General features: G+C 52.1%; 1 protein-coding gene across 2 annotated transcripts in view; it reads left to right on the forward strand.

Moving 5' to 3' along the window:
- The window catches only part of Parvb (parvin beta), an 88,605-nt gene that overhangs the window by 15,105 nt on the left and 47,851 nt on the right, over positions 1–25,649 (forward strand). The window contains exon 1 of one of the 2 annotated variants that reach the window (XM_076556460.1): positions 12,976–13,003. The exons of the other annotated variant lie outside the window; for it this stretch is intronic. Coding sequence (XP_076412575.1) covers position 13,003 — 1 coding nt within the window. The 5' untranslated portion in view covers positions 12,976–13,002. Of the gene's footprint in view, positions 1–12,975; positions 13,004–25,649 lie in introns of those variants that run through there. 2 annotated transcript variants of the gene reach the window in all.

The following is a 25,649-nucleotide window of genomic DNA, read 5'->3' on the forward strand; positions in this document are numbered from 1 at the left end:
TCAGCCCATTGCCACCCTCCTGTCTCAGGGTTTCTGTTACTGTGAAGAGACACCTTGACCACAGCAACTCTTCTTTTTTTTTTTGGTTTTTCGAGACAGAGTTTCTCTATGTAGCTTTGCGCCTTTCCTGGAACTCACTTGGTAGCCCAGGCTGGCCTCGAACTCACAGAGATCCGCCTGCCTCTGCCTCCCGAGTGCTGGGATTAAAGGCGTGCGCCACTACCGCCCGGCCTGACCACAGCAACTCTTATAAAGGAAAACATTTAATTGAGGCTGGCTTACAGTTCAGAGGTTAGTCCATTAACATCATGGTGGGAAGCATGGCAGCATGCAGGCAGCCATGGTGCTGGAGAGGTAGCTGAGAGTTCTACATCTTGATCCACAGGCAGCAGGAAGAGAGCAACACTGGACCTGGACTGAGCGTCTGAGCCCTCAGCATCCCGTCCCCAGGAATACTTCCTCCAACAAGGCCACACTCCAAATAGTGCCATTCCTTATGAGCCTATGGAGGGGGTGGGCATTTTCTTTCAAACCACCACACCTCCCCACTCGGCCCACCAGAGGGAGAAGAAATGCCAGAAGAGAGGAAAAGGCTGGTCTTTGGAGGGAAGCCATAAGAACACAATGGGGCCACCCAGCATGGAGCATTTGGGTAGCTGCTTTCCTAGGGGAAGGCTTGAGGATGAGCAATCAGCAGGGACTGCAGCTGGGTGCCCAGGGCGCATCTCTGCCATCTCTTTCCCAGGGTAACTTGGTCCAGGTGTGGGCTTCTACAGAGATGAGCTGGAATGTCCCTCGTGGGGACAGGGAGGACATTTTCCAACTTCCTGTGAGGTTGCTTGGAAGCCTTTTGCCAGGGGGAGAGAGTGTTGTCCTGAAATGTGTGCAGGAGACGTGTTATTAGTATAATGAGATTTTAATGGTTTGAGATTTTGTTGGAGCAGCACACAGAGAATTTTAATCTTATTGTATGCAGCTGCTGGTGTTTTTGTTTTATTTGTTTGCTTGGGCCTCATTGCAAGGATGCATTTCTACAATTATTTAGTTTGCTCTCGTAGACATCGGCTTCTATGCCTCTCTTAATGTCCTTGTTGGGAGAATCTTTTGGGGGAAGAAGAATATATACATATATTCTTTAAAATTATATGTATTATAAATATATATTAATACCACATATAACTGTATAATATATTATAAATTATAATATAACAAGTATATATTATAAATACACATCAATATCATAAAATATATGTTTGCTTGTTTGTTTTGTTTTTTTGTTTTTTGAGACAGGGTTTCTCTGTGTAGTTTTGGTGCCTGTCCTGGATCTTGCTCTGTAGATCAGGCTGGCCTCAAACTCACAGAGATCTGCCTGGCTCTGCCTCCCAAGTGCTGGGATTAATGGCATGCACTGCCACCGCCTGGCTATATAATTATATTTTTATATGATATATTTATATTTTATATACATATTTATATACATATACTATATAATATACATTATATATATAATTTTTTAAAGCTGTGAGCTGGCTTGATCAGAACTGGAATGTGAGTGTAAGGTTTCCATTTCTGTTCCTTATTTATAATAGCCGTAGATTAGAAACAGCCCAGGGCTATTAACTGGTAATGAGGGGGAAAGGTGGTCCACCAAGTGGGATAATCTACAGCAGTGAAAAGGGAGGAAACATCGGTATATGCTGCAACATGGAAGAATCGGGACTGTGCTAAGAATCCATTCACAAAAGGACAAATATTGTGGGATGAAAAATCCAGAGGAGGCAAATCAATAGGGCCCCAAAATAGACAAGTGGTCGTTGGAGGCTGGGGGCTAGCGAATGAGTGTGAATGGGTGCTTTGGGGGTGAGGAGAATGTTTTTAAGTTGATGATGGGGATGGCCACACATTCTGAATATTCTGAAAGTCTCTGACTGGTGTCGTTAAGTAAGGGAATTTATACAGAGTGTGAATCCTGTCTTGATTGAGCTAGTAAATGCAGACTCTGTAGAGACATGGAGTTCTGGCTTTCTAGCATCTTTCTCCAGGGGTGTGTGTGTGTGTGTGTGTGTGTGTGTGTATGGGCACATGTGTTCAGAGGCCAGAGGTCAACTTCAGGTGGTGTCCCTCAGGTGCTATGCACTGTTTTTAGAGATAGGGTCCCCCTGGAACTCACTGATGGCCCTAGACTGGGCCAGCAGGGCCCATGGATCCTCTTGTCATCCTCCCCACCCGCGAAGCTGGGATAGCAGACTTGCAGGGCTGTGCCTATGTTTTCTGCTGGCTGGAGTCTGGCCTTGGTGTTGTCCAGATGGTTGTATTCACTCGGCGTGAGGCTCTCAGCACATGTGAGCTCCTCACTGGAGTCTCAGAACAGGGAAACCCCAGACATGATGTCCTCTTCCTGACCCTGCATTGGTGGTCAGAACCCGTGGGCCCAGCACACGATCAAATGAATGTAGACAGTGGCTGTTACAGTCTCCCATTGCTGGCCTCGCTCTAGAGCTCATGACTGAGCCCAGGACAGTTTGTACACTAGGCCAGCACCAGACCCTGAGCTACATCCCCAGTTTTCTTGTTTCTTTTTAGATGGGATCACCCTGTGTCAACTTGGCTGACCTGGAACTCACTAAGTAGACCAGCTTGGTCTCAAATTCATAGAAAAACACCTCCCTCTACCTTTGAGAGCTGGGATTAAAGGCATGTTCCACCATGCCTGGCTGGTTTTGCTTTTGACTTGTTGATGATGTTTTTCACATTTTTATTAAAATCCTGCTTCAAGGGGCTGGAGAGATGAGCCAGCAGTTAAGAGCATTTGCTGCTCTTGCAGAGGACCAGGGTTCGGTTCCCAGCACCCACTGTATTAAATTTCAGTTCTAGGGGATCTGTCGCCCTCTACTGGTCTCTTTGGGCATTGCACACATGTAGTACATATACACACATGCAGGCAAATATAAAAATAATAAATCTAGAAAAAAATCCTATTCCAAACATATTTATCCAGGTCTGTCTGCCTGAGCATAAAATGGTCAAGAGAGGAGGCACATACCTTTAATCCAGTGCTCAGAAGGCAGCAAGCTGGGCCTGGAAACTTCCCTGAGGCCAGGGGAAGGTGGGGGCTGTCCCTCAGCTGTGGTGGATACAGTTCTTGTCCATGAGACAGATAGGGGCCACACAGAATATGGAATTAGCCCAGGTAAGGCTGGCCAGAAAGGGAGACAGAGACACCTCCATGTTCTCACTGGGAAGGCTGGCAAATTCTCTGTGGAATGAGGCAAAATGGCCTGCCTCCCTGGGTGGGTAGAATGAGGCAGAATGGCCTCCCTGGGTAGTTATTCCAGTTCTCTTATTTCTCTGGAAATTTAATTTTTTTAAATTAAAATTTAATTTTGTATGTGTATGGGTGCTTTGTGTGTATATATGGATGTGCACTATGTGTGTGCAGTGCCTATAGAGGCCAGAAGAGGGCATCAGATCCCCTGAGACTGGAGTCACAGACAGCTGTGAGCCACCCTGTGGGTGCTGGGATTTGAACCCAGGTCCTATGGAAGAGGAGCCAGTGCTCTAAGCTGTGGAGCTATCTCTCCAGCCCCGGCTGTGGTTTTGGGGGGTGGGGGTGGAGGAGGGGGCAATGGAGCCTTTCTTGTTCTTGGTGACCTCAACCCAGGGAGCTAGATGCTGGATGATGATGGTCGCCAAAGCTGCCACAAGCCAGTGGTGTCCTGATTTGTTATTTGGTGCTCAGAGTGAAATAAAGAGGGTCAAAGAGTGACCAAAGTGAGGATACTCCCCAAGTGGGAGGGGCTCCTAGGGAGGAGGGCCGAGACCCTGCCTGGCCCATGGCTTTTCAGGGTCTGCAGCAGGAGCTGGATGGAGACCAAGGTCATCTTTATTGAGACTGGTCACTTTCAAGCACATCACAGGTCGAGTCAGTAAGGAGTCCACATGTCCTTTGCATGCTCCCCGAGCCCGATAGGAGAAGCACCCCTAGGGGATGGGGTCGTATGTGCCGTGTGACTAACTCATGATCTCCCATGGACCACTGACCTTCACTTCCTGAAGGATGCGAACTCCTAGCTCTACTCGAGTCCAGCCATTGCGAAGTATTTTGTGGGGGAGGGGTGTGTGTCTCAGGAATCCTAAGCCCCGGCCTCTGTACCTGCCCTCACCACACTCTGTCATGGGAGCCCAGCTGCCAGGCCAGGAGTACTGTGCTGCCTTCCTCAGCCTGAAATGAGTCTCATTTTACAGATAGGGAAACTGAGGCCTGGAGAGAGGGGAGGAGCCCGGTCTCTTGCTGAGTGGTCTCATCAGAGTCTTATATCCTTGTGGGAGACTTCTGTGAGGTATCAGATGTGATAGTGTCTAAATGAGAGACCGGCAGCTATGATGGACAGTTTGTCTCTGAGTTCCTCCTCCACGGTAAGTGGGCAAAGATCGAAGCCCATTTCGAAAGCTTAGCTTCTGTCTGATTAAATTGGCTCTTGCTCCACACTTCGGAGGGGGAGGCTGGAATTGAACTGAGGGCTTCACACAGGCTAGGCAAGCACTGAGGCACTGAGCTGTGTGCCTACCCCGTGGGCTGTGCTTTTTAACAGGCATAAAAATACCCACCAAGTGACCACGGTGGAGGCCATGCAGAGTGAGCGTGTGTTGAGGTCGATGGAAGATATTGGATTCCGCCAGCTGTAAAGTGCCCTCCGAGGCCGCGTCCCTGCTCCCGAAGCCCTGTTTACTGGTTATTATTTTCCTTGTGTCGGAGTCATCTAATTTTAGGCACCATTTCAGGGCGTGTTGTAGAGAGCCCTCGGGGCCCACAACAGCCCCAGAGAAGGAACTGGAAATCAAACTCAAAAGTGGCACCTTGCTCCTGTGAGCGGGGGCAGGTGGCTGCCCAGGAGTAGCTTCTCAGGGGCTTAACCATCCGGGGCGCAGAAGGGTGGATTTTTTTTCCTACACTAGAGATTGAACCCAGGCTCAAGCCTTGTCAGGCGAGCACTGTGTCTCAGAGCTGGCTGCCGCCCACTCTTTATTTTGAGATAGGGTCTCACCATGTAGCCCAGGCTGTCCCTGAATGTCCCTATCCTCCTGCCTCAGCCTCCTGCATGCTGAGATTGCAGGTGTCTGTGCCCAATGAGCTGAGGCAGTGGGCAGAACAGCCAGGAATTCAGTCTTCCCTCCTGTCCCACCAAGAACCAGCCCTGGGCCCATTGGACCTTTGAGTTCTATTTCATGTCTGTTTTGACTTCTTGGGGTGCACACAAAGTCCCCCGGAACCTGCCTGACTCTGGATCCCTTGTCCCTCAATGTCCCTAGCTATGCAATGTGGGGTTGGTTGCCATCACTGGACTTGGCTCTGGCCATGGTGGGGTTGATCAAGAGGTGGTCTCAGGGCCACCTTGTGTCATACCTTCTTGAGTTTGTACTGTTGTAGGTATTGGCCTGTGTCTTTGAGCCCAGGTTCCTTTTGCGTCTCAGTCTTTATCTACAGCTGGGGTCTTCTGTAAAGGGGGCAGTTAATCGATATTTCATCTTCAGAAGGCATGCTGGCTCTGTCGTACTGAACTGTGCTGTGGCAACCACAGATGGTATGGACACAGATGAGTCTAGCTCTGTTCCAATAAAGCTTTATTGACAAACACTGGCTGAGGGCCAGATGCCCCGAACTATCATCTGCTGTGTCTTAGTCTGTGCCATAGTTTTGATGCTATAGATCAGAGGCATGATTTCATCTCCTCTCTTTTTTCATTGTGTGGGTGTGTCCATGTCTTTGTGTGTCTGTGTGTATGTATCTGTGTGTGTGTGTGTCTCCCTCTTTCTCTCTGCTCTGAGTCTCTCTCTCTCTGTGTGTTTGATGTACCTGCCTGTGTGTGGCCAGAGATCAACTTCAGTTATTTTCCTCAACTGCTTTCCACAGTATTTATTTATTTACTATTATTTTTAAGTGTATGAGTCTATTGCCTGCATATATGTCTTTGCACCACATGTGTGGCTGGTCCTCATGGAGGTCAGATAAAAGCATCAGATTCCCTGGGACTGAAGTTACAGGTGGATACGTGGATGTTGGGAGTCAGACCTAAGACCTCTGCAAGAGCAGTCAGGGCTCTTAACCACTGGGCCATCTCTCCAGCCCCTCTACCTTATTTTTTGAGAAGTCTTTGAATCTGGAGCTGGACATTTTGGCAAGGCTGGCTGGCCAGGGAAACCCCGGGATCTACCCGTCTCCACTCCCCAGCCCTGTGGTTGTGTGTGTGTGAGCCTCCTCACCCAGCTTTTATGTGGGTACTGGAGACCTGAACTCAGGTTTGCATGCTGACAGCAAGCCTTTTACCAACTGGGCATCCTCTCCCAGCTTGGGTACTCTCTGTGGACTGTCTTCAGTCATGTCAGGGCCGCAGTGGGAGCTGCCTACCTGTTACAAGCACGGTAACCATGACCTTTGGTCTTAGAAGTCGAAAAGTGCAGGGCTAGGGGGACGGACTCAGTAAGTAAAATGCTGCTGCCGTGCAAGCAAGAGGACCCGAAATTGCATCTCCAGCACCCATGTGAAAACCAGCCACCGCCAGGGCACTTAGTCTTCCGATCTCCTGCCTAGCTCTATTTCTTCTTAATCTAGTATTTAAAAAGGAGTTCTGGCTGGGCTGTGGTGGTGCACGCCTTTAATCCCAGCGCTCAGGAGGCAGAGGGTGGATCTCTGTGAGTTCGAAGCCAGCCTGGTCTACAGAGTAAGATCCAGGACAGCTGGGACTGTTACACAGAGAAACCTTGCCTTGAAAACCCCAAACAAATAAATAAACAAACAAACAAACAAGCAAATAGAAGTTCTGACAGCTTCACCCCCACACTGTTCTGTGTTCTTCAAGGCCTCATGTATTCCAGTCTGGTGGCTCAGGGATCTGGGTGGGGCTCAGCCGCATTCCACCTCCCTTGCGTGTGTTTTTGGTTTGTTGTGTTTTGAGACAGCCTCACCATGCGGCTCAGGCTGGCCTTGAACTCACGACCCTTTCACTTCTGCCTCTGAGTGTTAGGGTCAGAGGCTTGCCCCTACACCAGCATCTCTTTTCCCTTCTTTGTCTCCTGTTTCAACACAGCAGAAACGCTTCGTTTCGAAGTGTGCGGTTCTATTATGGGAAAATTAAACACATTTAAGAGCAAATTGAATTAGAGGATTCACGATCATTAGCTAAGTAAATTATTTATTTTTTAAAGTAATGAGCCAGGCAGGGTACAGCATGTGGTGGCATGCTCAGTAAGTATTTGTGGGTGAGGGCAATTCTTATGTGAGCCTGTCAAGTTACAGGGAAGGGAATTATTTGCCTCTGAAACTAATGGAATAGCCAAGGGGCAGTCACAGCTACTAAAAATAACCTTGTGTTTCTAAAACCTCCAAAGACAGAGGACTCCGTGCTGCACCTTGGCCAAGGGTGCAGTCTGGGGACAGCTGGCCCACGGAGCTCTTGTGTCATCCGATAGGCTTTGTAACCTTGGTAGGAGCTGTCCTTGCATCCCTCAGGCCTTTGCCAGTACTGTGAGCAGACTGGCCTCTGCAGGGGGCTCCCTGGGTCACTCAGGGAGGGACCTGGTGGATAAAACTGGGTGCTCTGGAAAGAGGGTAGTGAAAACAACTTCATGATAATTCAGACAGGAACACTCAAAACCAAGGCCTGGGTGGTGGAGGAGGAAGGCTAGAGGCCACAGAGCCTGGGGTTGGGGCTTGAGCCCTGAGACCACAGCTTTAGGTTCTGGGGAGCCACAGTGGGGTTGTAAATGTGGTGTGAGGTAGGACCCAGACTGGTGACCCAGAACCTCCTCTACCCAGCCTCTCTGGGGCAGGCACTTTGCTTGAAGCCGGGGCAAGACTTCTCCCAATTTTAGTTGCCTCCTTGTCTAGGATGGGGATTAAAATTCCAGCTAAGTGGGATCTTGAAAATAGTTAAGTGTAGCCAATCCCAGGGCCAGAGACATTATCACAAGTCAAAGCCAGCCTGCGCTACACAGCCAGTTCCAAGCCAATCTGATCTACCTATCTCAGAAATTCAACAGCAACAACAAAACCAGCCTCGTGTGGCACATGTACCCATAAATCCAGCACTCGGGAGGCAGAGACAGGAGAGTTGGAGAAAGTTTGAGTCCAGCCTGATCTATAGAGTAAGTTGCAAGCTAGCCTGGGCTATGTCGCAAGACCTTGTCTCAAAATCCACAGATGTGCAGGCTGCCGAGATGGCTCAGAGGTTAAGAGCATGTAGTGGTCTTGTAGAAGACCTGGAATTCCAGTGCCAGAGAGATCCAGGCCTCTGGCCTCAGCAGGCACTGCCACTCATGTGCGCATGCTCCCTCCCCCCACATACACATCATTAAAATGAAATGATTCTTTAGAAAAATCCACAAGACAGTAACAAGAACATTAAGAAAAATAACAAGACAATATTAGCTCTGTGCTAGCCCCCAGCACTGCCTGCTGGCTTGAAGATCGGGGCCGTACTACACCCGCCTCTGCGATGACCACAGCCCAGGGTGCAGCAGGGCCCTGTCCCAGCCAGCCAGGGAGGATCCTTCCTGCCTCTTCCAGCTGCAGCTGTTGCCTGAAGTCTGACCCCTGTGACACATCTTTCCCACGTCACATGGTGCCCTCCCGTGCACCTCTGCCTCTTGTCTTCTCACCACATTCCCTCCGTGCATCTGTGGGTCTGCCCTTATCTGCTGTGATCTTGAGCCTATCTTCAAATACCTTATTTTCAAATAAGTAGTCTCTCAGGTCCCAGGGGGACGTGAGTTCCAAGGGACATTGACTCAACTCACAGTGTCCAGAACTCTCTTAGTGACTAAATCTCATTATCATCATCATCATCACCATCAGCAGCAGCAGCAGCAGCAGCAGCAGCAGCAGCAGCAGCAGCAGCACAGCCCCTCCCCGACCCCAACCAACTCTGCTGTAGCCAGGATGGCTTCGAACTCACTATAAAACCAAGAACGACCTTGAACTCCTGCTCCTAGCTGTCACTTGCTGGGTTGACGGGCCTGTGTTGTCATGCCCCTGTGTTATCACTGTTCATCCTCTTGTTTTTCAGAGGCGAGGAAATGATGGGGGATAGGTAGATAGTCAAAACAGCTGCTTGTGATTATCTGGGTCCTGCACCCAGTGGTTCGGTTCAGACTCTCAGGCTCCCAGGGGTGGGAGATCGGGTTTGCCCTCAGCTAACGAGGAAGACCGAGAACCCCTGTGTCCACAGTGCCCAACCCCAGAAGCTAACTTCCTTCTGCTGTGGTGTTTTGTGTGATGTCATTTCAGCCATGAGATAAATAATCTTTTTTTTTTTTTCTGGCATACGTGCTGTTCAAGGGTTTCCATTGCCAGCCTTGGGGATATGAAGGAGCCGGCATAGCACCCAGGTGTGCTCTTAGGGGTACAGGGGTACTCCAGGCCCTGAATTTGCCTGTTGAGTGTGGAGCGCCACGCGTGGCCCGTGGATGGCCTCTGCTTAGGAGGCTGCTGCCTGTGGCACAGCTTCCCCTGAGAAGTCTCGCGGAACTTGTTTGACAGGTGCAGGCCGAGTGTCATTAAACACAGCAAGGCCTGCTGTCGCGTGGCTTTAAATAGCGCTTGCCATTCTGCACGTGGCATGCGTGCTGAGCAGAGCTGGAGGGGTGGATGTGACATCCCAGGACACATTTGCCTCCTTTCCAGGCCTCCTCTGATCCTCCTGTTGGAAGTTCTGTTCTTCCCCGTGCCCCAGAGGTGGGAAGAGCGCTCAGAGATGCACAGAGCCTCAGTGTTAGGACTTCCTGGCTGATGGTCATGGAAATCATTAACCTCAGTATCGGGGCTGAGAGGAACTAGTTCCCTTCCTCCCTCCCTCCCTCCCTGCCTCCCTCCCTCTCTTCCTCCCTCTTTCCCTCCCTTTTTTCTCCCCTCCTTCCTCCCTCTCTTCTTCCTCCCTCCCTCCCTCTTTGTCTCTCTATCTCTGTCTCTCTGTCTCTGTCTCTCGGTTCATTGCCATGGAACTCTCAGATCCCAACTGTCTTTCACCCTGCCTTAGGCTTCTGTGACATGCTCCTCCATCAGGCCACCGTCATCCTGTGTTTGGAAGCTCTGGCAGTTGCTCCAGGTCTTATAAACAGTGGTCACCAGCCTAAAACACAAGAACACTGCACTAAATAGACCACAAAATGGGCGAAAACAAGGAGGCAGAGGTTGTCCACTTGACTTTAGTGGGTGCATGGACCCCAGGAACTTACACTTCCCGCTTCCCTGAGCTTGTTCCTAAGTGGCCGGGTCAGTACTGTGAGCGTGCTTCAGGGTTATGGATTTGTAAGCCCAGAACTCAATGGATGATTTGGACACCACTTGGCTAGTGTGCTGAGAACTGCAGGAGACAGACAGCCACAGCAGAGACAGATGGCTACACGTGGCTCTGTGCCTCTGTCACCCTGGCAGGCATGAGAGGACCTCTTATCACACCAAACATCTCTTTGGGGACACTATGGGGTATGTCTTCCTGTTGACTGTGTACCCAGAGAGCATCAGAGCTTGGGGTTGAGGCTCAGCTTGCAAGGACACCCCACTATCACTCCAGGTGCCAGTGCAGGCTGTAGCTTGTGAAGGGGCTGCTGGGAAGTGGGATTTCTGTGCCCTCCTTGGTTTAGTTCATTTGTGGAACCCTGGGAAACCGTTCTCTTTTGTGCATTGTTTATTAAGAAAGCCCAGCAAAGGACCAGGATGAATAGTGGGATGAGGAGGGGTGTGGTGAGAGATTCAGATTCCTGAACACAGGAGCATCCCTTCTGGAACTAAGGCAGGCCACTGTCCCAACATGAGGGCATGTCTTGTCAATCGGGAAGCCCTCCAAACTGTGCTAGGTAAGGGATTTTTACAGAGGCGTCACATGAAGCCAGGACAAATGAGAGGCTCAGACCCCAGCCCCTCTCCTCTCCAGAAGTCAGGAGAGCTGGCATTTTCAAGCTTCTCATGGCACCTTGGTCCTTCTGGGACCAGTCCCATGCAGGAACCTCCACAAGCTGACTCATTAGAACAAAAGATGCTCCTGTCTCCCAAGGAATGACAAGGGTTTTAGGAACTTGGGTCAGGAGCCCAGGTATAGACCAAATAAGTAGGGCTAGAGATGTTTCTAGACTCTTCAATGTACAGGAGGTCCCAAGGGCTTTAAGGCACTCCTGTCTCTCTAGTACCTGGGATGCAACCCACGACCTTGACCTTGTACATGCTAGGGACACACTAAGCATCCCCCTTCCTGCATTTCTTCTCTGCATGCTGTGTTAACGTCCTCATCACATCAACAAAACACCTTGAGGGAAGAGAGGTTTATCTGGGCTGGTGGTGCAGAGGGATTTCGTCCATGGTCAAGGGAAGTTGCAACTGCGACCTTGCACATCTTGGTGGGACCTTCCTCTTGGTGTGGTGCTGCCTGTCTCAAAGCTGAGCCCTTTAGGGAATGCTGGCCTCCCCGAGGGGTGGCTCCCTCTCTCCTTGCTGAACCTACCTGGGCCGTGGAGCATCTGTGGAGCACTGATCGAGGCCCTGAATCCTTCTGCCAGCTCTAGGCTGATAGGCTTGTAAGACCGATGGAGCAGGAAGATCCTGCTGCGGTCACGGTGGTCATCATGACATCCGCGCGCAGCTGATTCCTCCTGCATGCCTGGGGAGACACTGTGTGAGCAACCTCTGCTTTGCCAGTGAGATAGAAGTGCAGCATGCATGCCACACATAGGGCATATGCTCCGTGTGGACACACGTGAGGCCATCGAGGTTCTGCCTCACTACACTTTGCTCATTAGGACAGAGTGTGCCTGCCAATCAGAGATGACTGTCTGTGAGCTTCTGGGGGCACAGCAGCCTTGTCCCGTTTGTGTTTCTAGCATCCTTTGATGGCACTGGGAGATCACGTGGAATAATGGATCTACATTGTCTAGGTGTTCCTTAAGTGTGGTCTTCAAGCTGAAACTGCCCTCTAGGGTAGGAAGTGACACACAGCTGTAGTTATAATTACAACCAATAGCAGACATTATATGAGTTCATTGATCACAGACGGCCCGAGAGGTCCATCGGGGTTCTCATCTGTACTCCACAAATAGCTGCCGAGTATGCGGGGCTCAAAGCCCAGCAGAGTGTCCTGTGGCTGCAGAAAAGGGGATGTATTGCTGGCAAAGGCCATAGAATTTTACCTTGGCTTCCTCTTCTGCACTTTCAGAATCTTCTTTTGCAAAAAAAACCCAAAAACCAAAAACCAAAAAACAAACAAAAACCAAAAACCAAAACCAAAACAAAAACAAAAAACAAAACAAAAGCAAAACAAAAAAGTCAGAATTGCTGGGACACACTAGTAATCCTAGCACTCTGCAGGCTGAGCCAGGAGGATCAGGAGTTTCAGGCCGATCAGGGGTGTATACGGAGATCTGTTCCCACAAAACTGAAACACAAAACACAGTTCTGCTTGGCTTAAGCTGTTGATTAATTTGATTTCTGTTGTCGTGGTAACAGGTGACAGGCACTCAGCACCCTTGTGTTTCGTCTTCTGTGTACTTGACAACTAGGAGATACTGCTGCCTGGCCATGTCACCTTCCACTGGGGCTCATAGAGCTGTCTGTCCCCAAGAGATGGCAGACCCCTGCCCCTCCCCAGACCCCACTAGGTAGCTCAGAGTTGGGAATTTCCTGGTCACTTTCTGCAGAGTTTGGTGGGACTCAAGTCACCGCACAGGGTGGTTGTCCCCCTCCATTCCCAGCGCCACCAGGGCCTCTGGGGAGCATCTGGTAGGGGGAATTGCCAGCGTGGTTCCTGAAGTTGCATATGATGTGGCCAGTGGCATTATCTTATCAGACAGCCCTGGCCTCTGTGGCTTCCTCAGGGGCTCCTTATTTGCAAGTCATGGTGGTGATGTCCCTGTGACCCTTATGACACACATGCATCCCCCCTGCCTGGACAGTGCCTGTGGCAGCTTGCTTGTGGGTCGAGAGCACCCCGACACCCGCCTTGGCCTCACGTTGCTGACAGTGAGTTGTCCCTTTCCTTGCCCAGCCAGCGCTGCTGTGGCCTTGCTCTTTGGGGATTGTTTTGCAAGAATGGACCCTGGGCTGGCCTTTTCCTGGGAAGGTGGTGGGGTGCTGGTGTCAGTGATGGGGAAGGAGGACCCTTGGTCATCTTGTGGCATTCAAGGGAGATGAGGGTCTAACTTGTGGGGTGGGCCATGTGGATCTTTGGAACCAGAAGAGTGGGACTTGGGACATTGTCGGCCACAAGCTGTGGTTAGAATTTGTGTGTGTGTGTGTGTGTGTGTGTGTGTGTGTGTGTGTGTGTGTGTGTACATGCATGTGTGTAGTGTATAGTGCACATGCCACAGCCAGCATGTACAGTCAGAGGGGAGTCTGTTCTCTCTACCATAGGGGTGCTACAGAAGGAACTCAGTCTTGGTGGGAAGCGCATTTCCCTGCTTGGCCATCTCTCTAGCCCCATCTTGTCACTGGAGTAGCCAGTGGGAGGCATTTAGTGCTGGGTAGGCCCGAGAAGCCGGACCTCCGTGTTCACTGTGGATGGTGACCCAGCATCCACTTTTTAATGTGTGAGCATTGGGGTAATTGATGTCCTTGTGACAGTTTTTCTTTCACAGCGGCAACAACTGGAGCCCAGAGAGGTTAAACCACCTGCCTCAGGTCACTCAGCAAGTGGGAATGGGACGTAGGGGCTGATCCAGTGACCTGGTTCCCAATCAGGGCTCCTTCACCTCCTCTTCACCCTACACCCCCCAGGCCGTTGGACTGTTGTGTGATTCTGGCACCAATGCCTCTTTGGTGGCGTAGGGAATACTCATTGTGTCTTTGCCGCTACAGAATCCCTGACAGAAACCACCAAAGGAAGGGTCATTTCGAGGGTTCAGTCCATAATGGTGGGAAGGCGTCCACTGCCAGGAAGCAGAGAGCAGTGAATTGCTATTGTGTGTGTGTGTGTGTGTGTGTGTGTGTGTGTGTGTGTGTGTGTGTGTGTGTTCTGAAGATGGAACTTAGGTGTCAGGCACTATCCCTCTGAGCCGTGTGGGATTTGCAGAAGTAGACCTGGTAAAGTGGGCCCCTGTTCAGCCCCACCCCCTACCTGTTCTATTGGCTTCCAGACACAGTCCCACCTGATCACCTGCTGGATGTTCTCCTGTGGGTGGAGAGCTGCTGAGACAGAGAAGGTCTATGTGTCTTTTAGGAGAGGGACCCAGGGCTCTAGCAGTGTGGAGCCGGTGCCTGTATGGCAGTCCCGGGTATGCAGGAGCCGCCCGGTTCCCCCCGGGTGTCCACCACTCTTCCTATCATCCCTGCTCCCAGTATCTCCCCTGGAGCAGTGTGTCACATCCTGCTCGGGTTGGCCATCTTGCTGCAGAGAGAGCCCTGTGCCCAACTCCTGCTGGCCCAAGAGAGAGAGAGATGCCAGCAGCGGAGGCGTCTCTCCCCCAAGCTTTAATTCTTTTTAAAAAGGCTTGCACATTTATTTGTGTGCATCTGTGCATGCCTGTGCCACAGCGTGTGTGGTAAGTCAGAGGACAGGTTGTATAGAAGTCAGTTCTTGCCTTCTACCCTGTGGGCCCCGGGAATCGAACCCAGGAGGTCAGGCTTAGCAGCAAGCACCTTTATCCACTGAGCCATATCACTGCCCCCCCCCCCCCCCCCTTCTGGCTTGTTTTCAGACAGGGTCTTATTCTGTAGCCAGGCTGGCCTCTACCCCTGAGGATTCCTCCTGTTTCAGCTTCCTGAGTGCTGGGACCACAGGCCACCATGCCTGACCGGAGCTGAGTTTGGAAGGAGTGTCCTGCAGGACGCAGCCAGCGCTGGCTGCTTCCGCCTCTTCTCCCCTTCTTCCCTTCTCCCCTCTTTTTTCCTACTGGGTTCAAGACTGAGAGAGCTTCCAGAGCATGCTTAGGTGTGTCTGACGTCCCTGGCTGCTGGGATGGGGAAAGGACCTCAGAACTGACTTGGCTGCAATGAGAGTATCAGCATTTTGCTACCTTCCCTGGGCACATGGCAACTCCCTCCTCGAGTAGCTACACCCTTCCAGCCTGCCGCGGTCAGACAAGCGATAGAGGAAGTGGGTGGCAGGCTTGGATAGAGGGCTGCTTCCTGCTCTATGGAGCTGGCCCTGAAGTCTCTGGTCCTTCCCCAGCGTCTCTCTCATTCTTCTGGACTTGGGACTTCCAGCTGGATGCCGGATGGGATAAGGGGAGAGAAGGGAGAATACAGGCAGAGAATACGGGCAGCTTTCTGATGGGGATGTTGGCGGAGCATTCCCTGCCCCTGGCTTACAACACCCATGCTGGCCACAGGACCTTACAGTGAAGGGCATGTTTCCGTGGTTGTTCTTAAGTCCACTTGCCAGAAACAGGAAGATGGAAGATTGGAAGGACAATCACCTTCAGAATACAGTTTCCAGGCCGCCTCCTCCAGGGCCTCAGGGGAGCCGGCGGCCTGTGTGTGGATTTGAAAATGCCCACGCAGTCCTCAAGGACTCGGCGCTTGGGGAATGACAGCAGGGTGGAGGATAGACACTTACTTGCCCTGTTGGTTCGGGTCCAGGGAGGTGGTCCCGGGGACAAAGAGGAGACACAAAGCTTTGGGAGGAGGGGAGGCTTATGGGGCACAGCTGTGGCTGCAAAGGGCAAGCAATTAGCACACCTCCGACTGTTCCTGTGAACTATTAAATGGCCGGGCAGGCGGGAAGCTGGAGGTAGCCTGGCCCCACCACCCGCCTTTTAGCCCGGAGCTGCCAGGCTAAGCCTTCTGAGAGGCCAGCTCAGGGGAGGTGGCTACCCATCCATCCTGTGGCGTCTGCACATAAAAGTCAATGCATGTTTGGAGATCTGCTCTCTAGAGGTCAATCCCCCGCCCCCCTCAACCTCCCCACCCCTGGCCTTGGTGTCACACGCCGTGGCTCCTTGCTGTGAGGCACGGTGCTGTTAAGCACAGGGGGGTCAAATGGCTCTTCCGATCTGTTTAATGGTCTGCTGTGTGACCCAGGCTCGTCCGTTTCCATAGCTCTTGAATGGCCAGTGAGCATACACAGGGCTGTGCAAGCGTGCAGGCAGCCAGCCCTTCTTATTTTTCTTCCTTTCTTTCTTTTTGAGATCGTCTCTCTATCTAGCCCTGGCTGTCTCGGAATTCACTGTGTAGTCCAGGCTGGTCTTGAACTCACTTAGCTCCGCCTGCCTCCCGAGTGCTGTGATGGAAGCGGTGTGCTCCTGTGCCTGGCCTTTGTTGTTGCCGTGGCAACAAAGCACCAGACCCTGCATGGTTAGAACAACATGGGTCTGTCACCTTACAGCCCTCAGAGTCATCAGTCAGGGTGAGGGCAGGGCTTTACAACCTTCTGGAAACTGCAGTGAGGATCCATCTTTGCCCTCTTCCAGTTCAGGGAGGGACCTGGGTTGTCTCTTCTCTTCTCCAGCCATCAACACTGTGTCTCCCCGACTGTCTCTGCTCCAGGCTCCCAGCTTCTTCTCCTTCTGCCTGGAAATCCCAGGGGGCCACTTGCACATCCACAGTATGCATCCAATGGCCTGTTTGTTTGTCATGGAAGGGGGAGCACGATGCAGCCATAAAAGGTTCAGGAGCTTAATCCCAGCATTCGGGAGGCAGAGGCAGGTGCATCTCTGTGAGTTCGAGGCCAGCCTGGTCTACAGAGTGAGTTCCAGCCAAGGCTAAACAGAAAAACCCTGTCTCAGGAGGGAGGGGGGGAACAGAAGAAAAACGGCCCATTGAGTTATAGTGATAGTCCCTAGGAAGGAATGTTAAGTCAGATGTGGTGGCAAACACCTATAATCCCAGCATTTGGGCCAACGAGGCAGGAAGAATTATGAATCTGAGGCTAGCTTGGATAATGTATCAAGAGTCTTCTAAAAAAACAAACAAATAAAAAAATGGAGAAAAATCAATATAAATCAATACAAAGACTGATTAAAGTAGTGGAATGCTGAACCATTTGCTCCTGAACTCCCTGAGGATCAGCCAGACGTCCTCCGTCCAAGCAGTTTGTCTGCTCAGTGTGGTGCCGTAAGGCAGGAGACAGGCAGATGACATGCCTGTCCTGTACAGAAGTGATGGCAGTGAAGCCTTGGGCGCAGACGCATCGAACAGTGACAGCGCCTGGGAAAAAGGGAGCTGGCAGAGGAGGGAAGGGTGCTGGGAAGGGTGCGGGGTGTGTCGGTCCCAACACTCTCGGGCTAGGGAGTGTGTCTACGCATGTTTTTAGCCATGGTTCCTCCTCTGGAGCACTTCCCTCAGAGGCCTGGCCTGAAGTGAAGATCAGTCCCCGCGAATCCATTGGGCCTGGGTGGAGCGGGCTATTTCTAGCTGGATGAAACACCACACAGAAACCCTGAATGTCTGGTAGGAGTCCAGCTCACAGAGCCCAGTGCTAGCGTTCTGAGCACCCCACTTCTGAGCACCCCACTTCTTCTGAGTGCCCCACTTCTGAGCATCCCACTTGTCCAGACCGTTCCTTTTTTTTCCCCTCAGCAAAAGAAAATGAACTGGACCCCACAGCATCTCATCTGACAGCTATAGCACAAATGACCGCTAGAGGGAGCTATGCCCATAGCGGTCCCGTTCCCGGCCCAGTAGGGGGGTTCCCATGGCAGGTGTACAGTAGAGCCTCTTTTTTTATGTTGTTGTTGTTGTTAATGGCTTAATGATTTAACCTTCTTATTTTCTCAGCAGAACCAATTTGGACTTCCCTGAGTATGTGGGGACATTACCGATCAGATTAATTAATGCTAGTTCCACAGTTGGGAAGCCTGCCTCCCCTGCTCTGCCGAGGAGTTAAACCTTCCTGCCGCTGGCTCTGTTTTCCTGCTGCAACACAGTGCATTTCTCTATCTATGCTGAGCTTGACCAGGCTTGTTCTGCTGTTTCGGGTGAGCAGTGGATTTCATTCCCAGCCTGCCTTGGTGAGCGCTCTGTGCAGCTTTCACGGAGGGAAGTGATTGTTGCCGCCACAGGCAGGGAGATTTGGGCCCTGCTCTTTCGATGGTTATGAGTTTCTTGTGGGTTTTGCATTTCCCTTCCTTGCGCTTGCTAGGCAAGCGTCCTACCACTGATCTAAATCCCCAACCCCTAAAATCACTTTGAAGTGTTGTTGAAAAGGCAGTGTGATTGTGATCGACGGGAAGAAGTGTAACAAAAGCATCCCTCATAAGTCAGGGGCTCTGAGGCTTGCAGCAGAAGGGCCTGCTGAGGCCTGTGGGTTAGATTCATGGATCACTGGCACCTGAGATAAGGGCCAGGGGCAAGAAAACAGATGGTGAGCCAGGGGACCCCTTCTGGGCAGCAGGAGGCTGACTTCAGGGGCTTCAGTAGTTGGGACTCAAAGCAGGGGCTGAAGTCCTCTAGACAGATGAAATAGTGACCCTGGCGGGGTATGATGTCACATACTGCAATTCCAACCCTTGGGAGGCCGAGGCAAGAACTGAGAGTTTCAGAATAGCCTGAACCACTGTTCTGGCTAGTTTTATGGCAACTTGACATAAGCTATAGATAGTCATCTGAGAGAGGGAGCCTCAGCTGAGAAAATGTCTCCATAAGATTGGGCTGTAAGTAGACACGCCTTACGGCATTCTCTTAATTAGTGATTGATGGAGGAGGGTCCAGCCCATCATGGATGGGACTCCCCCTGGGCTGGTGGTCCTGGGTTCTATAAGAAAGCGGGCTGAGCAAGCCATGAGGAGCAAGCCAGGAAACAGCATCCTTCCATGGCCTCTGCTTCAGCTCCTGCCCTCCTTGAGTTCCTGTCCTGACTTCCACAGGGATGGACTTACGATGTGGGAGTGTAAGCCAGATAAACCTTTTCATAATAGCAATAGTAACCCTAACTAAGGCAGTCCCAGAAAGTAAGGGCTGGGGACATAATTCAGTGGTAGAGCGCTTGCCTAGCGTGTGTGAGACCCTGGGGTTTGACCCCAGTGGTGACCTGGGCCCCTGCCGTGGAGGTCCCAGAGGTCCCTGACCATCTTCAGAGGCCTGTGACTCTTGCTTGCCCTTCCCACCCTGCAGCTCTGCCTCCCTACTTCCTCCCCCGCTGGACTGCGGCTGCATTTTAACTTTACGACAGCTTTTTGAACCTAGGTGGCCCTGCGCCTCCCATAGACATTGCGTGCTCGCTCATGTTCGACACCTGCTTTCTGCAGGGACTTGAAGGTGGGGGTGGGGGGCGGAGACTGTGCCTTTGGGCATCCCTGAGGCCTGGTGGGCATCTGCTGGAATCCTCACTACCCACACCTCAAGTGCCCGGGCAGAGAATCCAGGACTTCCCAATAGGCCCAGCCTGGTCTTGAGGGTGGACATTTGAAGTCTGGGTCCTTTGATAATCGGTGGCCTTGGCACTGCCCTCTGAATCCCCTGAGCATTGTTTGGCACTGGCAGAGAGCTGAGGCTTCCAGAACGTGGATTTAACACAGTTCTGTTCTGGTGAGCTCAGGTGGAGTGGATGAGTCTAAGTCTTGCTAAACGTGGCCCAGCCTGGGTGCCGGTGAGGGAGTGAGAAGGAGCGGAGAGACCTCAATCTCGCCTTTAGCCACTCTCTACATAGCAGACCGTTGTCACGACAGCCTCATGATCCTGCCCAGTTAGTATGCCCTGCAGTGAAGGATACTGTGTCCACGGCTGTTCTGCGAGGGTCTCCTCCCTGTTTCTCTGGACTGTAGTGACTGCCAGCCGAGGTCCAGAACTGGGAGATGACTTCCAGTCGGGCACAGGCAGATGCAAAGTTCTGGATGCACTTCCAGCAGTAGCTGTGGGATGTGGCCCCAGGGAGGGTGCATGGGCTGAGTAAAGGCACCGTGGTCTGAGCTCTTTAGGGGAGGCAGCCAGAGGGAGGGGAGAAGGTACTGGAAAAGTCATCCGGGCCAGGTAACTGGTGGCTGGTGACATTGTGGCATGTGTGGACTGGATTCTGGAGGCAGTAGAGGACTGTGTTGGAGGAAGGACTGGATGGGTCAGTGTCTAGGGAACACAGTGGATTGGGTTGGGGGGGGGCGATACTCAGGTGTTAGAGACCAGCCCATGCTCATGCCTGGCTGACAGCTGGCTAGCCTCTAGAATTCTCCCTCCTGTTCAGAAGATGAGTTGAAGAAGCTGGCCCATGAGGCTTTGCATGTGGGGAGATAGCTAGGCTGCCTTTTATCCTTTGAGGACCATATTCTCTATGAGCTAGGCGGCCTTGGCCCTCCCGTCCCCGATTCAGCCTGCCCAGGGGCCCTATATGGTAAACTTGACATTTCACTGTGAACCCAGAAACCTTTCTTCCTATTCAAGGCGTTTTTCTGTAGTTCTAACATTTTTCTGATCACCCTGGGGAACAGAAGGGAAGAAAAAGACTGTGTTTGGGGGCTGAGGGAATTGTCTGTTTAACCCTGGCTCTGAGCTTCAGCTGCACACACACACACATACACACACACACACACACACACACACACACACACACACACACACACACACACGAAACCAGGCATCGCGTGCGGTGATCACACCTAGTTCCTGAGACAGATGCATTCTGCCTGGCGTGGGGGGTCTCTGTCTCCGGGAAACCTGCGTGAATAGTTGGTCTGCCCTCATGAAAGTAGAGGCGGCTGAGCGTGGCCCAAGGCTGGTTGCCCCAATCCACCCCTAATCTTAGGGCGGCATCCTTCCCCTTGGCTCATGGAGGCTGCGATGCTGTAATTGGGTTCTTGGTGACCCACGACTGCTGGGCTAATGTGAGCCTTACTGGGAGGCCTCTTTTCCATCCAGCGAAGTGGTTGGGAGGTGATCTGTAGGTGACAGTCACTGTCTCTGTTCTGGGTAGCTTTCCCTGGGTGAAATCCTTTGCTCTCTCTTTCCTATGTCTTTTCTGCTCATGCATTGCGCTGCATGCATGACCACGGTGATGACCTGAGACCTGATTCTGGGCACAGGGGAGTGAGTATGTTCCAGAGTGGCCCCAGCTCCGTCTAGGGTGGGTGGGTGCAATGAGAGTGTATCCTGGGCATTTGTGATAAGAGAAGGGCACCTCGAGTGTGGGCCAAGTGCGGCCTAACAGGACCTGGCTCCCGTGGGCTTTGAGGAAGGTACAGGGGTCGGGGAGGAGAGGGCACAGCTGAATTTGTGAGAGGTCAGTCCCTTATCAGGAATCTCTGGGAACCACCAAGAAGTGTGGGCTTTACTTTGGCGCTTTCCACCCTGGGCCAGTGACAGGGCCAGCTTGGGTTGCTGGGAAGATGGCCGTGTCTGATGGGAACTCCTCTATTTAAAATGTTAGTGGAGCAAAAGGTCCAGAGTGTCCCAGGGTCAGGTATGTCTTTCAAAGACTCAGCGTGGGTGTGACTGTGCCTCCTTTTTTCGTCACACTGGTTCCTTTGGCGTGAGACAGGGTACCAGCTTGGCTATTGGATGCGGAGGATGCAGTTGGCCATCAGCTGGTGAGCTGGAGGCAGGCCCTCCCCTCCAACAGCCTTCCTGGGATCCCAGAGGTTCTAGAACCCTTACTTCCACAGCTTCAACGGGACGTCATCTTCAGCAATGGCTCCTGATGTGGGCCGATGGCCTCCTTTCCACTGCACCCTTTTAAGATGTGCACGTTCTTTTTGTTAGTGTCTGAACTCATTTTAGTGTCTCAACAAGTACAGTGGGACCTTAGGCCCCAGCAGAACAAGTCCATAAATCAATAGCTTAAGTCCCGGTCACATTCTATTCCTAGGCCTTGCCAGCATAGTGTAGAAACGACCTACTCTTAGAAATTACTGAGTTAACACGCCGGAACAGCCTGTGCTCAGTACCCTGGGCCGTGGCCTGTGTGGGGAAACCAAACCCATTTCTCATGAGCAGCAGTCCGGCTGGGCCTTGATGGTGAAGAGGCTATCTCTAGGATGTTTGAACATCGTTCCCTCTTTCCTGCATCTGGGGCAGAGCGGCAGACTCTCCCTGGGTTCCCTCGCCTAACCACACTTCACACTGGGTGTGGCCTCATCCATCCTGCCTGTGGTCCTCATGCTTGGTGCTGAACCCCGCTGTCATGGATCAGCCTGGCACATCAGGGTCTTCGTGTGTGCACGCGTCAGGAACAGTTCTCCAACTTGAATTCCGTCCCTCACCCTGTGCATGCCTGAGGATGTCAGGAAGGTCGCTGGCAGCAGTTGGCCTCAGCTGCCCAGACTGATGACATTTTCACTCGTTCTTACATCTTATTTGGGTCAGCTCTTGTCTGAGCTGGGAGAGCCTCACCTGCAGCCCAAGTTGGTTTCTTTTCGGAACTGCTCTGAAGAAGCCCTTTGTGGCTGGTGAATTAGAACTTCTACAGAGTTAGCGAATTCACGGAAAACTCCTGTTCCCAGGCTCGGCTATCAGAGGTGTCCTGGGGGTCTCTGTTGCTGGCTCATGGGGCCCTGCACCCCCTTGGCTAGGAGGAGAGATGGGGGAGACAGACAATGGGTTCTTTGTCTCCTCCATTCTTCTGAGGCTCCGTAGAGTGCTCTGTCTTTGAGCGGGTCTATGCAGGGCACCGCTGGGTGCCAGCCTGTGGAGGGCTGGTTAAGTGCCCCAAATTGAGGCCGGTTCTTTGCTACCGGTTTCAGATTCTCCTTTTGATGTGCAGCAGGTGTGGCATGGCCCCTTTTGTGAGAGTTTTGCTTTGATCCTGGTTCAGAGTGGGTTTGCTGAGATTTCCCGGCCATGATCCTTTGTTCTCTGTGAAAACCAGGAAGTGAATATATGGTACAGAAAGTCCCTGTGGGCAGTGTGTGATGATGCCGCTGCTATGCGGATGCCAGTAAATGGAGTCACCATTGCTCTGCCTGCAGCCCATTCCCCCCAGCCCTTCCGGTAGGGCCTTTGTGTCCCTGAAGACCCCTCCTCTCACTGTGAGGGGCTTGCACCCCAGTTTTTCCAGGCCCATGTCCCTATCTCGGGGTGAGCAGCGGAGAGTGGCTGCCTGTGCCCGTATTTCTCCTCCTCCACTTTGAGGGAGGCGCTTGTTCTTCTACCAGCCCGCTTTCAAAGCCGTGTTTTCCTAATAATGTCGAGAGGAAACAAATGGCCGCTCCCCCCCCTCCAAAAAAAATCTTTTTTTCTTAAGAGCCTGGGTATAAATAAATATATAAATGGAGCCATACAAAGAAAAGGATAAAGAATAAAATCAAAGCTGTGAGCTCGGCGCTTGGCCTGAGGTATAAATAGCAGCAGGCTCTTAGGAGGCGCCCGGTGATGGCCGTGAGGGGGCGGGCAGGGGGCTTCTGAAGCTGGCTTTTTCCCTCTGAGACTGTAAGTCAAGAAAGGTGGCTCCCCTCCACCCCCAGATGGTTTTCTTTTAAGTTTTAATCAAGAAAAATTCGAGACCAGGTCTTATGTAGCCCAGGCTGGCCCTTCAACTCACTGTGCAGCTGAGAATGACCTTGAGCTGGTCCTTCTTAGCCTCCACTTCCCCCAGGCCAGGATTAAAGGTGTGCATTCCTGCATCTAACGTTTTTTGCTTTCTAAGCCTTACCTAGTCTTTGGAGAGGGAGGGAGGAGACAAGAGGCTTGCCTCAGTTACCCTGTCCTCTCTTTTCTCTCTTCCTCTCTCCTTTCCCTGACCTCCATCTCTCCTTCCCCGGCTTCCAACTCCATCCCTCTCTGGCTTCCATCTCCCTCCTTCCCTGGCTTCCTCCTCTTGGTCCTCAGCTGGTATTTCTGTACAACCAGCTCCCTACAAGCCCTGGAGATTCAGTGCAGCGAGAGGGCTCCTTGCCTGGAGGGCCATGTTGATACCCACTCTTCATGTCCGGCTGCTGGGCTGTGTGTGGACAGGGCGTTCAGCTCAGAACAATGAGGATGCTTGGGAAAACCAGGCCATAGGCTCCTAGGACTCCACCGAGGTACAGGAGCTCCATCACAGACCTACCCCAGGTCTGGAGCTGGGCGCAGCTAGCTCCCAGCCATTGGCATCTCACATCTTTGAAGTGTGTATCCTCCTGGCATCTGGAGCATAACTTTAAAAACCTCAGCATTCCTGGGATTCGCTGAAACCCAGTAGCCCGGTGGGCTGGTCGCTGGTGAAGCGGAAGACATAGGTTCTCCAAATCCGTCCTCGAAAAGACTGGTGGGTCCTCGAAGCTGCCCATTGGGTTAACACTGGAAACCGTCCAACGCCGAGTATGATACCTGGAAGATTCAGGCTGGGGCAATGGATCCCTCCACCCTTGGTATCTGTAGGCCCCCTGGGCTGGGCCTCCCTACCACCACTACCACCACTACCACCACCACCACCACCACCACCACCACCACATACTGTTCCTGAGTCTGACCTTCTTTCAAGACTGGTTCATTGGATGCCTCCTCCAGGAAGTCTCCCATGGTTCTCCCGATATGAAGGACCTGTCTGTCCCTCCTCCATGCTCTTCCATGGTAGTGGCTCTCCTCAGGTAGCCACCATCGGTCAGAGCTAACCCTCCAGCTTATAGCTATGTATGCAACCTGAGCCAGATGCTGAGTGTCCCAGACCTCTCCATCCCTCTAAACACCTCTGGGAGCAGGGACTGTTCCCACCTTTGTGCTACAGAGGGGAAACTGAGGCTTAGCGAGGTGCCGGGGGCCTGCCTGACCCCACACGTATGTGGCAGAGTGAGGTTTGAGCTTGGGCTTGGCAGGTTTGGCCAAGTTCACAGCACTCTTCCTGGGCTCGGAGTCTGTGTTTCCCCAAGGCCTTGAACAGGAAGGACCACCCTGGGGAGAGCATGCGGACCGCAGCCTGGCAGGCTCTGCGTGCGTGCATGCTTCTTCTTTATGAAGGTCACACAGTCCCTGGCCCTGCTTACTGTTGTTTTTGATGTGCAAGGGCGATGTGGAAATTTCTGTTTTATGTGACCTAGTTTCTGTGCTTTGATAATGGCATTCTCTTTGCTCCGCCCCCCTCCACCCCACCCCCACCCAACTCCGAGATTTTGGAATCAAGTTCACAATCCCAGTCTCTTCCCCAGGCCCTGGGCTTCATGCCCAGAGTCTAGGTAGGGGCCTGATGCACGTAGTGGCTCCACGGTCTTTGTTATTATTATTGTTTTACATTTCGTTTGTGTTTGTGTGTTCGTTCATGTTGCAGGTACACGTGGAGGCCCGTGGTCACCCTTCATGTTGTGCCTCAGGAGCCTCCGTCTTGCTCTTTCAGACGGGGTCTCTCCCTGGGACTGGGGCTGACGGATTAGGCTGGCTGGCCAGTAAGCTCCAGGGAGCCACCTGTCTCTGCCTCCCCAAGCACTGGGATTACAGGGGCCAGTGCTGGCTTTTTAATGTGAGTTTTGGAGATTGCTCATGGGCCTTCACGCTTTCTCAGTACTTTACCCACCGGGGTCTTTCTGAGAGGAACGGTGGCCCCTTGATATGAGTCTCCTAGGTGGCTCGCTGGAGTCTCCCTGGACGGCCTCATTCTCAACAGAAACTGTCTTCTTTTTTTTTTTTCTTTGCCTGTCACCCCAACCACTGCGTGTGGCCTTGGCATAAGGGACCCCCAGATGGGATTTGGGGAAACCTGGTCACTGGGCTGCCGTGGTGTTGAATTTCCCCGGAGAGTTTCTTCTCTTCCTATTTCTGACTCTTTCCATTTCACTATGAAGGGCAAATATTTGCTGGAATTCCGTCTGTTTTCTAAACTCGCCTGGCGTCCCAGGAT

This window comes from Peromyscus maniculatus, chromosome 20 (assembly GCF_049852395.1).
Source record: "Peromyscus maniculatus bairdii isolate BWxNUB_F1_BW_parent chromosome 20, HU_Pman_BW_mat_3.1, whole genome shotgun sequence".
Classification (NCBI taxonomy): domain Eukaryota; kingdom Metazoa; phylum Chordata; class Mammalia; order Rodentia; family Cricetidae; genus Peromyscus; species Peromyscus maniculatus.